This window comes from Geotrypetes seraphini, chromosome 19 (genome assembly GCF_902459505.1).
Source record: "Geotrypetes seraphini chromosome 19, aGeoSer1.1, whole genome shotgun sequence".
In the NCBI taxonomy this organism is placed as follows: domain Eukaryota; kingdom Metazoa; phylum Chordata; class Amphibia; order Gymnophiona; family Dermophiidae; genus Geotrypetes; species Geotrypetes seraphini.
In genome coordinates, this window is record NC_047102.1 from 1,597,263 (window position 1) to 1,615,065 (window position 17,803).

Consider the following 17,803-nt stretch of genomic DNA (forward strand, 5'->3'; position numbering starts at 1 on the left):
CCTTAGAAAATGCATCAAAGAACAATAAAGCTATCTCAATATAATCTTCTTATCTAACAAATGAGAAAAGCATAAAGAGCATGGCACTGGTGGTGGTGGGGAGGTGTTTTTGTGGGCAGGGCAGGGCAGTTTGCAAGGCCATAAGGCTGTTGTAGGAGTTAAATTTATAACCATGGGGCAGTTTGTGGGGTGGTCGGGGTCAGGCACTGGGGGCAGTAGAGAAAGGGGATAATGTATAGGGGTGGGGTAGTTTGCGAGATGGTGTGTAAGTTTTTGTGGGCCCTTTTTGGGAGAACTTATTCCTTTGGAGTTCACAGCCCATCCGGCCGACTTTGAACTCAGTTTTCCATATGCCAAATTTCATCCCATTCCATTTCTTAAACTATTATTTTGCTCCCAGAGAGAAAGAGAAATTCTCAACCTCTTTTGTATAACCTTTTCTCACTTTTGTTGGGTTGGAATGAATAAAAAGAGAAAAGGCAATGCACTTTTCATGCTGTGTACGTAAGCATTTATCAATGTATAATATTCCGCATTCCTTTTCATCCTTCTAAACCAGTTCAGACCAGTGGGTTGTGACCTTACCAGCAGATGGCGCTAGAGATACTACCTGGAACTTTCCAGTATTTCTCTACCTCCAGTAGATAGTGAAGGTTGAGTAAGTGATGCAAGCCTGTCTTCCCTAGACGCAGTCCTTTGGCTGATGCAACTCCAAGGGTTTAGACAGCTGCCCTTACCCTAGTTATTTAATTTTTCATTTATTTATGTACTTATTAGGTTTTATTTACTGCTGTAATGAGGAAATTCACCCAAAGTGAAGTACAGCAAGAATAAGTCAAACATAGACAGTTGACAGTTACAGCAATAAACATATTCAGATTTAGCAAGATTCATTTGCAGGGCAAGGCTTGCTGGCGCAGCTAGGTGCTAGGGGGAATAAAGTTGGTCAAAAAAAAGAAAGAAACCACATAGAGCCAGCAGGCTCAAAAGAGGAAACTGTATGCCCAAGAGCCCCCTTGAGCCTGTGACTATTTCCAGTTCCTTGGGTCTAAAGTGGTAGCCCTTGAAGTGGTAACCCAGGTGAAGGACCCCATGTGCTGTTGTTCAATTGGACTGTGCCTCCAGGAGCTTGGACTATCCCAAGTAGGCGGTGGTGACCATTGACTGGACAGGTTCACTTGAGCAGAGGTGTTATGGTCCTTCAGTTGCTTAGGGGCAAGATAGCCTTTCCCCTAATGCTTCTACAGTTCCTCCTCTGTCTTTATGGCAAGGCAGTTTGAGCGATATCTGACAGCCCCACTACAGTGGCTTATATCACCAAGCAGGCAGTTCTACTACTGCCGCTACTAGTATTTCTAGAGCGCTACCAGACATACGCAGCGCTGTACAGAGTCACGAAGAAGGCAGTCCCTGCTCAATCAAGACCGACAAACGGGTGGTTAAACTCCTGGCTAAGGTGGTGAGCAGAGGGAAGTGGGGAGTAGGGTTATGAGTTGAAGGCTGTCTCAAAAAGTTGGGTTTTCAGCTTACTTTTGACAAGGGAAGGGTCGTTTGTTCTAGGCATGCGGGGAAGCAAGATAAAAGGAATGAAGTCTGGTACTGGCAATGGAGGAGAAGGGTACAGATAATAGCAGCTTATCTGAGGAACAGACAAGAGAGGTCCGCTGAGTTGGTTGTCGTTCCTGGAGGTGGGTTGGTCTGCCAAAGGGTACAGCAGCACCTCCTAGCAATTTGGTCTTTCTCAGACTGAACTCTGTGGAGTGGTGTGCTAGGGCCTTCCATGCTTCAACATCATAGTGTCCCACCAGAATGCAAAGTGATACTTCTTCAGTTGTAGGAAAGAAGAAGTTATTGACACTGACTACAACAGGAACTCTGGGTTTTTGAAGGATTATGCCCTGGGCTATTTTTGTAATAATCAAGTGACGCAGTGGTTAGAGCTTCAGTCTCAACACCCTGAGGTTCTAGGTTCAAACCCTGCTCTGCTCAAGTCACTTAATCCTCCACTGCCCACCAGGACAGAGAGGGAAAATGCTTGAAGTACCTGTATGTAAACCGCTTTGAGTGTGGTTGTAAAGCTACAATAAGGCGGTCTACGAGTCCCAATCCCTTTGGGAGAAATCACTGATGTTTTTGCAAATAATATTAAGCAAAGCTCCCTGAGAAATTAGCCATTTGTGAGATTTTCTATATGAAATTAACTGTATGCAAATGGGTTCAAAGCGAATAATAACAGATGCAAAAATGCAGAAAAGTTAAAATTTGCAACATAACAAATGCAATTCGACATTTTCCTGTTTGTGAACAACTTGCGTGTCACCCACTTTACATTAATATAGTTAATGGGCTTCTTTTAACTGTTCTTTTCTCATATCTGTAAATAGTCTTTGTTTATTTCTGCAATAATTACATAGTTGAACTGGCTAAATGACATTGTAATCTTTTTAATTTTTTTACTGTAGACACACCTGTCAGAAGTTGAAACGCTACAACTTAAAAAGCACCATTCAGCCTTAGGAAAGGTACCCAGTACCCAGAAATCCCTGTATAGTCAACCAGCAACAAAGCGAGTCCTGGTTTACTTGAATGGGGGCAAAGCAGAGGAAGGAATTTTTGCTTGGGGTAAAACAATTGAAGAGGTAACACAGTCCACTGAATGAATTTGATACTTATAATATGTCCTGTATGCAAAGACCTTAAGCACCTTATAGCTTGTGAACAGATTTACTTTTAACTTATTTGTAACTAAATATATCTAGAAACGTAGAATCATGATGACAGATAAAGCCAAATGGCCCATCCAGTCTGCCCATCTGCATTAACCATTATCTCTTCCTCTCTCTAAGAGATCCCACGTGCCTGTCCCACGCTTTCTTGAATTCAGATACAGTCTCTGTCTCCACCACCTCTTCCGGGAGACTTCCATGCATCTACCATCCTTTCTGTGTGTTTTTATAGTACCAAGCAATTCAAGTGGTCGCCAGCAATAGTTCAGAAATGTGCCCAAGGGATATTTTAAAAGTGCTTTATTCGACAGCTGTTCCAACAAAACCAGGTGGGAGGGCTGCGGGATGCACATGGGAGCCACCGCCCATTGCTTTGTGCAGAGAGATGGCTGGAGGGAGGAGGGAGCCAGCCTGAAGAGGATGGACAACCCCCCAGGGAAGGCATGTACATGGGGTACAGAATGGAGGGAGAGAGAGGGACTCGTGGGACGATGGAGGGAGGAAGGAAGGGAGAGGGGCACAAACTTGGGACACAGAAGGGAGGAAGGGGAGCATGAGCCATAGGATGGAAGAATGGAGTGAGTGAGAGATACTGAGGTGGAGGAGGGAATAGAAAGGGAGAATTGGGTGTCTGAGTGAGAAGGAAAGAGAGAGTGTGTACATGGGGAGATGTATAAAGAGGAGAATTATTGGACATTGTGTTGGAAGAGGAGTGAGGTAGAGATGCATGGGGAAGAGAGATATTGAAGGGAATTGACTTAGTAGAGAAAGAGAGTTGAAGAGAACGAGAGAGCACTCACTAAAGTTAGAAGGGAAAAGATTCTTTACAAACGTAAGGAAGTTCTTCACCGAGTGGTAGAAATGTGGAACGCTCTTCCGGAGGCTGTTATAGGGGAAAACACCCTTCAGGGATTCAAGACAAGGTTGGATAAGTTCCTACTGGAACAGAACGTAAGGCTAGACTCAAATAGGGCACTGGTCTTTGACCTAAGGGCTGTCGTATGAGCGGACGGCTGGGCACGATGGACCACTGGTCTGACCCAGCAGCGTCAATTCTTATGTTCTTATATCTTGGTGTTTATTTTAATGCTTTCTAGTTTTACCTTCCAATCTTGCAATGGGTTTGTTTGGGACGGGAGGGATTCTGTTAAATCAAACGTACAGCTTTGCAAAAATATGGCTGGAATTCTCAGAACAGCCAAAGATAAATAAACTCAATACAATGAAAGTAGGAGCCATAAACCTGGATATCGGATATTATTTGAAAAGAACAAAATAATAAACAGGAGGCATAAAAAGATAAGACCTAGTTCAAATAAGTTTGTGACCTAGCTGAAAGCCAGAGTCCGCGTCAGCTCTCTCCCACTAAATCTTCCAGTTCTGGCCAGGCATGTGTCAGTGATAACGCCATGACCTGGTCTCTTCTCCTCTTGTAAGTGATCCTGAGAAAATGTTTAAGTATATAATGACCTAGTTAATTTTCTAAGGCAAAAACCAGCGATAGGAGTAGTTTCATTTTCAGCTGATGAAATTTGGATCCATTGAAATGGGTTGATAAAATGGATTTCTTAATCCTTTTGTGAGATATTCTTCCACTCTTTGATGAGCTGGGAATGAAATTGCAACCGCTGTGGCCTCCGTAATGTTTTCAAGGCAGAAAGCCTTATGGAATGGCCTCTTCTTCACCGAGGGGGGCTGCGGAGAAGTTTGTGGCTTGTGCCCAGTGCGACGCCAGGTTAAAAGACTGAAATGGATGTCTGTGCCGCCCCGACTCTCCTGTTCTCTGCCGCCCTTCCCCGCAGCGCAACCTGGGGGTTAAAATCATGGGCTTGCACTGTGGGGAAGGGTGGCAGAGAGTAGGAGAGTTGGGGCGGCAAGAGCAGGGCTTTTGAAGGGAAGGGCGGTGATGTATCCCTGTTCGAGTAGAGCAGCAGAGAGCTGGAGGCTTTTTTGATGGTTTTATGGGCTGCAGGGCTGAGATTTCAGGGCAAGGACACTCAGAAAGGACATGAGCGACTGGTCCCCAGCAGTCACTTCTTTTGTTGATCGGCCAGCCCAGTCGGTGTCCCAGATTTGTTTAGTGAATCGCTGCCTGCCTACTTTGCATACTGTTTCCCCTCATTTGCATGCGTGGATCAGGATTGGTTCGGAGGATGATCGGAACAGAGGTTAGTGAATCGGGTCGGTACACAATCGCAAACACGATCGGTAGGCTTAATGAATCTAGCCCATAGAGTCATATGACCGAGCCATTGGGCATCTCCTGGTGTCATTAGGCCATCATCTGAGAAGAAGTGACATTGTTATATTAACCCCCTAATATCTTCAGGCACCCATCTGTCCACTGGATTGAGGTTGTGGGGGCAGACTGTGACAGGGTGGAGTACCTGTCACTGGTCAGTGGAGGGAGCCTGAGCAGTGGAGCTCATTGAGCCTGAGAAGCGAGATGATTTGCACAAGAGCTGCAAGTGTTGCTGGGAGCTGTCCACTTACCCTGAGTGAATTCTGGTGCTGAAAACAAAAGCTTCCAGCACACAGAGCTCAGATGGCAAGAAGTTCCTTCGGGAGTTGAGTGACCCTCAGGAGGACGAATGCTGGCCTTTGGCTTAACTCCTAATAATATTCTCGTATATGTTATCACTATAATCCACACAGTGAAAGAAGTACTTATCTTGAGGACGTTAGGAATAGCGCCAGTTTCGATCTGAGATCCTCTCTTCATGATCGTCCTTCCCGGCTGGAACAGTACGATTGCTCCCGAAGAAGGAGGCCGTGTCCTCTGAAACGGAGCTCTGTAAAGCAGAGTGATTATTTAACACATCACGGACATTGAATTTTGTTATTCCTAACATCTTCAAGATAAGTACTTCTTTCACTGTGTGGATTATAGTGATAACGTATACGGGAATATTATTAGGAAACTGGACTCTCATTTATGCATATAATTATTATGAGATTTTTACAAGCGTTGATTTTTGGTTTAAGAAACACACTTTAAAAGGTCCAAGGATGTTTCACGCTTATTTGCCCTTTTCGGCATAATATAAAATTAAGAACTCTCTGGAGCAGGAAGTTCCTGCAAATGAGTTGCCAATACTGAGGACCTTCACCTATACATAATTTTTTGTTATACAAAATGTCAGTGTGGTCATCAATTAACAACATCTCGTAGTGAGCTCAGTTTGAAAGAATACTTATATATGGTTCTAGACATTCTTTCTATTCAGGGTTTTTGTGCTTTGAAAGTCCATTAATCCTTTGATATCACTTCATAAGCAGCCATATGAGGCTTCTCCTCAGATGCAGCAACTCCAGGCGCATCCTCTCTGGGAACGACCGATGTAATGAGGGAAAGCTACCTCCTTTAGGGCTCCTTTTACAAAGCCATGGTAGCGTTTCCCGTGTGACAAATGCGACGAAGCCCATTCAGTTCCTATGGGCTTTGTAACAGGAGCCCTTAAGGCGCAGTATGGTTTTAGTCTTTTTAAGAACTGTGGAATACGTAGTGATGATAATTCAGGGCAGGAAATGATGGTACAAATTATGTGGCTTAAGACTAGCTGTAGTACAGCTGAAATGTAAACACTGGCCACTTTGTTTCAGCTGCTGGCAAACTGCACCTCCAGGTTACACATGCGACAGCCTGCTAAAGTGTGTTACACTTGTGATGGAGAAGAGGTGAAATCCTGGGACGGGATAGAGAGAGACATGATTCTGTGCATTTCTGCAGGAGAACCTTTCCTTAACAGAAACGGTCAGTAGTCGAGTCCCATCAAGCTTCCAGACCCTGCTAGATAATATCCGTCACAGGCCTCTGTGTTAGGAAGTTTGTAGCTGCAAAGGATAGTTTCTGCTAAATTGTCCTTACTAAATAAGAGGTTTTGCTTTCAAATCATTTATACTTTGTGCATTCAAAGTTCTTGGTGAGCAAATTCTATAAAGGACACCTAAAGTTATGGACGTCCAGTAAATTAGATAATAAGCCCAATTAATGACTTTAACAAGCAATAATTGAAAGTTAGATGTCCAAAGGCTGTGCGTGATTCACAAAATAAGCATCCAGTAGGAAAAGCAGCGCCAAACGGGATAGTTTTAATATGGACATCCACTTATAGAATCGCAGAGCGCTGGGCATCCTAAAGCATCTATATTTTCACCTATAATGTAGGCGTTGCAAAACCAGGCCTACTTTTGGGTGTTAGTTGGGCGTAAGTTAGGTGGACGCGACTTAGGCATCACTTAGGCGTGTCGGAGGCATCCACATATAGGTGAACGAGGTTTCTATTTTTGGGGGTAAAGAAGACTCCCCTTGAATAATAATGGAAAAAGATGTTTAATAGTGCATTATTTAAGCAAAGCACATGATATATATATACATTGCATACTAAACCTTCTATTTTTTGGTGTAAAGAGGACTCCTCTTTGATAATAATGTAAAAAGATGTTTAATAATGCATTACTCAAGCAAAGCACATGAATAAATGTACTGCATACTAAACCTCATTCCCAAAGTTTAAGAAAATAAGAAGAGCAAGTAGACATGTCTGATGCCCAATCTTGACATCATTGTGACATCATCGATATGCACCTAGATGACAGAATGTGACTAAAAAAATAATAGGAACCCCTGTCTAATAGGAAGCTCCTGTGGCTCAGTGGTTAAAGGCACTTCTTCCATCTTCCACAGCTCATGGATTCAAATCCCTAGGATGGTCAGGTACCCCGGCACATATTCCTCTTTTTCTAGTGACAATTTGCCTTTCTTGGTGCATATTGATGATGTTAAGATTATCTTTCCAGCACTACAAGCCATACAAGTAGAACTTATTTGTTTTCCTTCCCAAACCCAAATCATTTCAAGCTGGTAAATGGAACAAATGTTTAAGCAAATTTATCTTAAATGTCTTCTTTTATCAAACTGTTAGAAGATCAGTTAAATTTTTTAATAAATTTGATTAATTCTATACCCTGCTGATGTATTTCTGAATCCCTCATGTAACATCACTGTTTGTATGCAGTCTCTTTTTTGCTGTAAACCGCTTTGAATTGTTTGAGGTACTGTGGTATATAAAAATAAAGTTATTATTATTATTTTCTTTATCTTTGGGAATGAGGTTTAGTATGCAATAATTTGTTCATGTACTTTGCTTGAGTAATGCATTATTAAACTTCATTTTCCATTATTATCAAAGAGGAGTCCTCTTTACATTAAAAAATAGAAGGTTTAGTATGCAATATATTTATATTTTTTTTTCCCCATGTGCTTTGATTGAGGAACACAAAGGCCAAAAGAAGAACTGGACAAGTGTCGAAGGTACTTGTTTGATAGAGAAATGACTGCTTATGAATCAAGAGCATATAAGCTTGGCTTTTTAACTGACATGTGGTTTAATGTCTGAGTTTGGGTGGTGCAATTCACTCAATCTGTAACATTTCTAATCATTGTAAACCGCATAGAATTTCACGGTCCTGTGGTATATAAACTGTTATTATTATTTACCCTAAGGTTTTGGGTTCAAACCCTTCACTGCTCTTTGTGACCCCAGGCAAGTCATTTAATCCCCTTGAGCCCACCAGCATAAAATCGCTGTTCTAATGACATCATAATGCTAAAACGCGATAGCATTATAGACATTGTGAAGACATCTGTGCGATGGTTAAAAGGCGATTCTATAAAGCACACATAACTATATAGATGCACTTAAATTTGCTGAGCACAATTCTCTTATGTATTTCTTGGTATAAATTAATTGAATACAAAGCCTTATAACCCGCTACCTTCAGTGTAAGTTTGAGAGGTCTGATCATTTTTGAAAGTTTTCTAGGCCTCAGTGCATACATTTTTTCTCCAAAATTCAATTTAAATTACCAAGAGAGGCTTCTAACTACTGTCGCCAATGATTATCTTTATGGCAAAGATCTTTTCTATGCTACTGTCTCTCACCTAGAAGATTCATTAATCAATTCTCAAGGTCACACTCAGAATGTGTGACCCCTGATGCCGGCGCTAGTAGCCAAAACACTGTCCAGTGTCAGGTGTTAGTGTTCTTGCCTTGTGGAGACGTCCATAAACTTAGAAACTCACCTGTGGCTCTCCTCTGGTCATCATTGCAAGTCCATCGTTCCACTCCATTTATTGTCAGGCTGAAACCAGCTGTATTTTGAGGGCTTTCTGGGGTGGAGTCGGCACTTAACCGGTTAAGTGCCAAATTTCAGCATTTAACCTGCTAAGATAGCCAACAGAACCACATAAAACACAGCCCTACCTTTATGTTCGTCTTCATAGTCAGTGAAATGCCAAATATCATGCTTAACTGGTTGTGTTTTCACCGGCTTTTAATACCTGGGAATTCTGTGCCGGAGCATTGAATTTTGGGGTATAATGTTGGCTGAATATCAAGCCCAAAATGTCACTAAACTGCTAAATTTAGGAGCATAAAAAGTGGGTGGTAACGGAGGCAGATTAGGGAGGGACAAAAGAGTTAAGAGTTTAGCACTGATTTTCAATACTAGGCTCATAAATTCAGACAAATGAAGATCAGGACTAAGTTTATGAGCATCAATGTTAAAATGCCTAAATTAATATGAATATTTTGTATTTATTTAAAACATTTATATTTCACACATCCTACAATTCTATGCGGATTACAATAAAACATCCAAAATTATTATAAAAATACACTAATAACATATAAACAAACATAAAACAGTATAAAATAAAATGTCCCAGCCTCCCCTGTCTTAATTGAGAACGAACTCTGAGCAAATCAGTAACTGCTATAAGTAAGTTGAAAAGTTGTGTTTCTAACTTAGGAGCTGAGCATAACTTTCCAATTTAGGAACTTAAATCCTTTAAATACCAGGCGTCAAGTTTTTACAAAAAGGACTGATACGTCAGAACAAACACATTTCTGTGCTCTGACATCGCTGTTTGGGGCATTTATTTCTTCCCTGTGAGTTATGTTGTGTTATCTGGAAAAGTATTATATTGAACTAAACATAGGACTTTCCTTCCAGTATGTTTCAGCATAAATAAATTCAGCTCATCGTCCCTGGCTGTTTGGCTGGACATGTTTATATCCCACCAGAGGGGGATGGATATGATATAAATGTACCCATCTCATCTTTATTTTATAGTCTGTGAATCTTCTGTGTATCTTATGCCCTCCGTCAGAGAATAGTAGAAAAACAATTTGCCCCAAGATGGTGAATTATTTTCTTTCAAAGTAGACATTCACAGATGGGATGTACAGACTAAATCACGGAATTGTTCAGTCTGATTCCCTTGTTCTCACACATAAAAATGCTGCTAAACATTTAAAGTGAATCAATTAATGTAAAAGGAAGCATTCTGAATGGTGAAATCTTGTAAAAAAAAAAAAAAAATTGCAAGCATGAGTTAAAAAAGAAACATGGTACAAGCAGCACCAAATGTACCAAAGGGGAAGAATGCTAGTGATATAACATAATATAACATAACCTAAAATTTTATTTATATACCACAATACTCTGTGAAGTTCAATGTGGTTAACAGGGGTAATAAGATAGAGGATCGTACATAAGAGGGGAGGGCAAAACGACAAGTAACAAAGGATCGTGGCAGGTCAGAGTCAAATACAATACAGGTGAGACAATAAATGACGAACTCAAGAAATAAACAGATTGGATCGCGGGACAAATTCAGATACAGTAAGGGAGGAATGAGTCTGTAAATAGAGCCTTCCTTTGTTTTGAGGAGAATAAGAGACATAGAAAGAGGGCACAGGGTTTAGTTTTTAATTTTCACCTGAAAAGCACATATGACGAGGACGACCCAATAAAGGGGAGTAGCTCCTGGCTATAGTGAGCTGCTTCCTATGGTACTAGTTAGATATGATAGATATGAACTATGGCTCAGCACAAGTGATGCTCAAATAACCCTCTCACAAAGTCACTCAAATTGTATTCAAAAAATATATTATTTACTCCATAATTCAATATCCAAAATGTCAGACTTTAACAGCAGCTAAAAAGCCGTTCTCTCAGGGCTTCCGCAGCTGGCATTGTGCTTGTTGCAGGTTTATCAGGTAGAAACTGACGTTTCAGCTTTGTTCAGGGTGACTCTGGAAATAGTGGATTCACTGACCTGATTGGGAACAGGCCAATCCACCAATTTGAAAGTCCATAGAATGGAAAAGTCTTTGGTAGGTTTAAAGTTGTTCTCCCTGTGGAGCTGGGTGAAGCCATCCACAAAATAAACAGTTGAAAGCTTTAGATGTTCTCCTATAAATCTGTTGGAAAGTTCTCTTTACAAAGGTCAATTGCATTAGTAAAAAAAATCCCAAAAAGTTTTATTTACTAGCTCATTATGTTCTCTTGCCTTAGTTTTGGCATAACACACAGGACTTCTTCAGAGCAGCAAAATTGGCAAGAACAGAAAATAAATGAATCAAACTTTAAAAGTACATAAATACATCCGAATCCTCCATAATAAAACCCTAAGCACACATGCGCACTTAGGAGGCCGTGATCCCTGCCGCTATGATGTGTGCCTCCGTGCCGAATTCAATTTGAGGCGCGTGGGGTGGCTTGCGGCAGTTTCCCCTTCAGTAGAAGCCTGCGATGGTTTAAACATTGCCTTTCTTCCACGACGCTGGGACCCCGAAACCACTTCAGACCACCACAAGAACCGGGTAAAAGGTAAAAGGAAGGGAGAAGGGTTACTGCTGAACAGGGGGAGCAGGGACGGGGTGCTGCTGGACAGGGGGAGCAGGGAAGGGGTGGTGGTGGACAGCTGAGGAAAGAGAGAGACAGAAAGAAAGAAAGAAAGACAGACAGCGGCCAAGGAGAGAGAGAGAAAGCAAGAAAGAAAGACAGACACACACATCTATTCTAGCATCCATTAATGTAATGGGCTTAAAGACTAGTAAACCATAAAATGGTAAAATCAATTTCAAACAACTAAACAAAAAGTCAATAGAAAATGTTTGTACAATCTAAAAGTCTTCATCAGGAGAGAATCGAAGAACCATCCCAAAATAAGGGCCCCTTCTATCAAGCTGCACCAGGTTTTTAGCACGAGCTGGTGCGGTAAATGCCCCGACGCTCATCAAATTCACTTGCCTCGCCGGCCCATGCTAAAAGCTTCTAGCACAGCTTGATAAAAGAGAGGGGACAACACATTTTATTGGGGATTAGACACCAGCCATGTATGAGTGACACCCATAACTAACAGTATTCGGAGAGGCAGCCACATGTGTCCCTCCCCTGTGCACCCCACTTTCATATGTGCGCTGTAGGATTTTTCAGAATAGAGACTGGGTACCTTCCTGACACAGTTTTCTCAATATTTGTGCACATTCAGAACCATGACAGGATTAATTACACTTTTTGGTGGGTAAATGTGTTTATGAAAGAATGATGGTGGAACGTTTGGGACTAGCAAGTCCTTTAATGATGCATGGAGTCCATTGACTACTTTTGTTGCATTACAATAAGGGTCATGTTTCTTCCCTTTTCATTAGATTTCTTTACACATCCAGGGAGGGAAATGTACTTTGAGGAGTTAAATTATTTAATTATAATATTGAAATCGCATCATATGTATTATTGTATTAATAATTAAGATGAGGATGGGAGTAAATGATTGTTTAATGTAATAATTAGTGCATTCTATGCAATATTTTATGATTTACCAATTGTATTGCACTATCAAAGTTTGAAAATCAATAAAGATTTAAACAATAAATATTTGTGCATTACACATCTGCAGATATCTGAGTTACCCAAGTTACATATCTGCCCTTTATGACTCTAATTTGCTGATGTAACAGGATGTTGTTCTGAATTTAGGATGTAATAACAGCATAACATACCTAGACAGAAATCTGTTACCATGAAAGTATTTAAATGCAGATTTAATCATTATTCTCTAAAATTTGCATTACAGCCAGCAAGCAGAAGGTGGAAGTGAGAGCTAATTATGCCCGAATCAGAAAGCAGCAGGGGCCCAATGCCACAAACATCATTGTTTCTCCTTCCAAGAACCTTAACATGCAGGTTTGGTATAAGCATAAAGAGCCATTTTTAAATATGCAAATGATACCAAATTATTCAAAGTTGTTACATTGCATGTGAAATGTGAGAAATTTAATGTATACAATTGCGAAGGGATGCATATAGGGAAGAGCAACCCAAATCACCGTTAACATGGTGATAACTTCCACCCAAGAAAAGGATCCAAGTGTTATGGACAATACGTTGAAATTTCTGCTCACTGTGCAGCGGTGGCCCAAAAAACTACAAAATGTTAGATGTAAAACAAAAAATAGCTTAATGAATCCAAGGTGAAATCATACCATGTCAAAAAGATATAGTAGAGAGAAGGCGGCCAAAATAATAAAGGGGATGAAATTACATTACATTACAATTACATTACATTTGTGATTTCTATTCTGCCTGTGCCTTGCGGTTCTAAGCGGATTACAGTTAAAAGAGATCAGGACATTACCGAGAGAATTACATTACAAGTATAAGAAATACAAGTATAAGATATCTGGATTTATCGATAGAATAACTTGACAGGGTTCAAGTAGTTACAAGGTTCAGTGGGGAAAACAATATAGGCAACTGAAGAAAGATACCTAACTTTGAAGGAATCAGTTAAGTGGATACCTAAGGGAGATGCTTTTTTAGGAGAAGGTTAAATGGATACCTAAGGGAGATGCTTATTTAGGAGTTTGGATATTTTTCATAAATGAGGTTCAAGGGGATGACTAGTGTGTTATTTGCTGGGGAGAGTGCATGTGCTATTGGGGAGGGGAATATTAAGTAAGGACGTGTTTTTTGAAAAGAAATGTTTTGATTTCTTTCCGAAACACTTTGATGTCTGTTGTTTTGATCATCAGTTTGGTGATGGTGGGGTCAATTTTCGCTGCCTGAGTTGCTAGAAGGCTGTCGTAAAGTTTCTTACGTCGGGTACCATTATGAGGGGGGAAGGTGAAAAGATTCTGAGTTCTTCTTGATCTGGGTAGTCGGTAGCGGCAAAGACGGTTGTTCAGGTAATTGGGGGCCATACCATGGGTTACTTTGAAAAGTAAGCAGTAGAGTTTGAATTGAGTTCTTGCTTTTATCGGAAGCCAGTGAGAGTCTACATAGGCGGGTGTGACGTGGTCGAATTTGCTAAGCGAGTAGATGAGTCTGATAGCTGTGTTCTGAATGGTCTGTAGTTGTTTTATCATAGTATTTGGGCAAGGTAGGTAGAGGCTGTTGCAGTAATCTAAGGAGCTGAGTATGAGGGATTGTACAATGATCTTGAAGTGTTCTTTGGAAAAGAACTTTCTTATTTTTCTTAGGTTTCGCATGGTGAAGAATGCTTTTTTTATGGTTTTGTGTATTTGTGTTTGCATTGTGCAGCCTCTGTCTAGGTGTGTTCCCAGAATTTTGAGAGTATTCTGTATTGGATATTTGATTGTGTTTACATCTAGTTCTGTTAGGGATGGTTTTTGTTCCTTCTCTAGTAGTAGGAATTTGATTTTCTCCGCATTCAGTTTTAACTTGTGGTTCGTCATCCATTTTTCTACAGTTTCTAATGTTGTTTTCAGGCGTCCGTTGGAGGTGGGGTCTTGGATGTCGAAGGGGAGGAGGATGGTTATATCATCCGCGTAGCTGAAGGATGTAATGTTTAGGGCATCTAGGGCCTTGCCTAGGGATGCTATGAAGAGGTTGAAAAGTATGGGCGATAGAGGGGATCCTTGTGAAACTCCGCAGGGGTTTGACCATGAGTCGGATAGAAGATCATTTGACTTGACTCTGTATGATCTTGTTTTGAGGAATCCTTGGAACCAGTTGAGAACATTACCTGATATTCCTATGGCATCTAATATCTGGAGTAGTATGGAATGGTCAACTAAGTCGAATGCTGCTGAAAGATCGAGTTGGATGATTAGTAACTTATTTCCTTTGCTGAGGTGCTGACGGGCTATGTCTAGTAGGGAAACCAGAAGTGTTTCAGTACTGTGATTGGTTCTGAATCCGGATTGAGTAGGGTGTAGGATGTGGTGGTCTTCTAGGTAATTGGCGAGATATTGTGCTACTAGACCCTCTATGAGTTTGACGTATAGAGGTATAGAAGCGATTGGTCTATAATTTGTTGGGCTGTCTATTGGGCCTTTGGGGTCTTTTAGTATGGGAGTAATTATGATTTCGCCAAGTTCCGGGGGGAACTGACCTTCCCTTAGGGTAGTTTGCAGCCATAGCGTGAGACCAGCTGTGAATTTAGTGGACGCTGTAGCTAGTAGATAAGGAGGACAATTGTTCAAATCACATGAAGATTTGCTGTATTTTTTATACAGCCGGTCTAGGTCTGACCATTGTGTCGTTGGGAAGTCGGTCCAGATCCTATCTGCTGAGGTGGCTTCGTCTTTTGTGGGTTTCTGCCAGGTATGTGTGACTTGGGTTGGCCACTGTGGAAACAGGAGACTGAACTAGATGGACCATTGGACGACCCAGTAGGGCTATTTTTATGTTCTTATGGTTAAGGCTCTTCAGCTTGCAAAAAAGACATGATTGAGGTCTATGAAATAATGAGTGGAGTAGCATGGGTATCAATTATTTGTTCATTAATCAGCCTTTTGAAACAAACCATTGTTTGAAAGCAATGGAAGTAAAACCCGGATGTCTCAATCGATCCTCCTTTTTCTGGAGCCATATGGTGACCCTATTCATGTGTATACAAGATCTCTTTGGATTCATGAACTTCAAAGGATAAACTAGCATCACAGGGGCTTTAGCCAGCCTTCTGAAGTCAACTGTGGGAGGGTGTGGTGGAGAGGTTAAAGCTACAGCCCCAGCACTCTGAGGTTATGGGTTCAAATCCCTCACTGCTCCTTGTAACCCTGGGTAAGTCACTTAATCCCCTCATTGCCCCGGGTACACTAGATAGAGTTTGAGGGAAATATGATAAAGTACCTGAATGCAAACCACTTGGAATATAAGCGGTATATAAATAAATAAATAAACTGCAGTCTAATCTTTTGATAATATCACAAGGAAAAGTATAAAACGCCTACAGTACCTGAGTGTACACCAATAGCTTTCCAGCTTGTTGGACTTATAAAATCAAGAAATAAAAAATGAACAGAGCAAATATTTCTGTGATTTTTCTAATTTAGATGAAACTTCCAGATTTACTCCTGGCTCTTCCCAGCTCAGCCCTCAGGTAGGTGGAACTTCCTGGTTCATCTAAATTAGCATCCCGTTCATCCTTTCAATAGATTGTTCTGCATATCTGCTATGTGTGAATTTGTAACTTTCGTGCTATCCTTTCATTACGTATGTTAAATTGTAAACCGTTCTGAGCTCTTCTGGGAGGACGGGCTAGAAAATCGACTAAATAGGGTACCTAAGCACTTGGGCCACTGAAAACCAAAACTTAACTGGCCAGGTTAACTGCTTAAAAGTCAGTCCTATCTTTAGGTGGTAACCGGTTAAGTGTTGAGTATCGCACTTTACTGACTATATGTTTGCCAGCTCCAGAAACCCAGAAAATCGGTGCCCGTGCCCAGACTGATGGCTGCTGACTGTAGAACAGACCCTCTATTCCTTAGGTCAAGGGGCTGCCAGCTGCATGTAGAACATCATTGGACAAGCAGAAAAGGCTAATGACACTGGAAAGAGTTAAAGGAAATATAGAAAAGTAAATGGGGCAAATATAAACTATTTTATTTTTACAAATGAGGTTGAAAGTAATAGCGGTTCTTGCAGGAAAAGCCGTTGTAAAACTCTGATGCTATGTGGAGAGAATGAAAGCGAAAGGCCTACGGAACGATCCATGACTTCATTGTAGAACTAACTAGTTCCAGGCTTCTCTGGAACAACCTCACATCCCCGCTCAGAAATTCAAGCTCCCTCCAACTCTTCCGAAAACTCCTGAAAACCTGGCTCTTTTCAAACATCTAACACCTCCCGCACTCTGGTACCTTTGTCCCTCTCTATCTTCTTAGCTCCTTTCCTTTAACCCTTCATTGGAGTTCCTTTCAATCCTAACTCTGTAAACCGTGCCGAGCTCTATGCTTGTGGAGATGGCGCGGTATACAAACCTAAGGTTTAGTTTAGTTTAGTTTCTCTAGATGACTGGATAACCTTCAATCAATTAATACAAGGACTTGAGTGAATGAGATCATGTTTCACAGAACCTACCTCACACTTTCAATATACAATATAGTCTATTAAATTATTCTAAAATCCTACACATTGTAAGACATTTTTTGTTTTATTTCTTACAGGGAAAATGCTTTCTGAAGAGATGATTTCACCCAAAATATGAAGAGATTGACAATCAACATTTGAAAATAAGTTACTAGAACACCTTCTTCTATATAGAAAGAATATGATAACATAATTGAATATATCCAGCTGCTTCAAATGATTTGCATGCTCAGTGATGCTAGAGCTGGCAGGGATGTGTTGAACGCACATATTCTGTAAGAGAGAGCTCTTGTCCTTTCGCTCCATGCACGCCTCTTTGCAAATGTCTGCTGACTGAGTTAAGTGGGCATCTGCAGAACCATGCTTAGGTGCCAGTCTGGAAGTGCAGACATACATGAGTGACCAGTGAGGTTCAGCTGTAGAAGCCAGACAGTGTCGCTGGATATCGTTCTCAGCAACATTTAATCAAATAGCATAAATACGATTGAATGCTGACCAATATACAAAGGTCAGGATCATGTCTCTGACCTCAAATAAATATAGAATCCAGAAGAGTATAGGAATGAATTGATTTCACTTAGAAGGTACATCAAATGTAGATGAAGAAGACAAGACCAAAGGGAAGGAAAACATGTCTGCATAACATATGAACTTCATAGTCTTAATTAGTGAAAGTCAGGCAAGGTCAGGAAGATGTGTACTGTACCTGGCAGATGTTTCATATTGTAACTCCTATTATTTCATGTAGTTTGAGACTAGAAAAGAGATTATGGGAATGAAATGAGCATTGAAGAATACAGCACACTCAATTGTGTAGGTGTCAGGCGTGACTTGAGATGAAATGTGTGGCCAACACAAGACAATAGGACAAGGTTTAGAGGATGACATCA

General features: G+C 40.9%; 1 protein-coding gene across 10 annotated transcripts in view; it reads left to right on the forward strand.

The window, feature by feature from the left end:
* Positions 1-17,602, forward strand: part of DCDC1 (doublecortin domain containing 1) — a 209,531-nt gene extending 191,929 nt beyond the window's left edge. For 9 of the 10 annotated variants that reach the window (XM_033928555.1, XM_033928557.1, XM_033928552.1 and 6 more), the window contains 5 exons: positions 2,463-2,639; positions 6,330-6,480; positions 12,655-12,764; positions 15,878-15,924; positions 16,991-17,602. In XM_033928555.1, the coding sequence (XP_033784446.1) occupies positions 2,463-2,639; positions 6,330-6,480; positions 12,655-12,764; positions 15,878-15,924; positions 16,991-17,006 (501 nt within the window). In that variant the 3' untranslated portion in view covers positions 17,007-17,602. Of the gene's footprint in view, positions 1-2,462; positions 2,640-6,329; positions 6,481-12,654; positions 12,765-15,877; positions 15,926-16,990 lie in introns of those variants that run through there. The other variant, XR_004537631.1, reaches the window with a different exon arrangement.
* Positions 17,603-17,803: the final 201 nt, after the last annotated feature.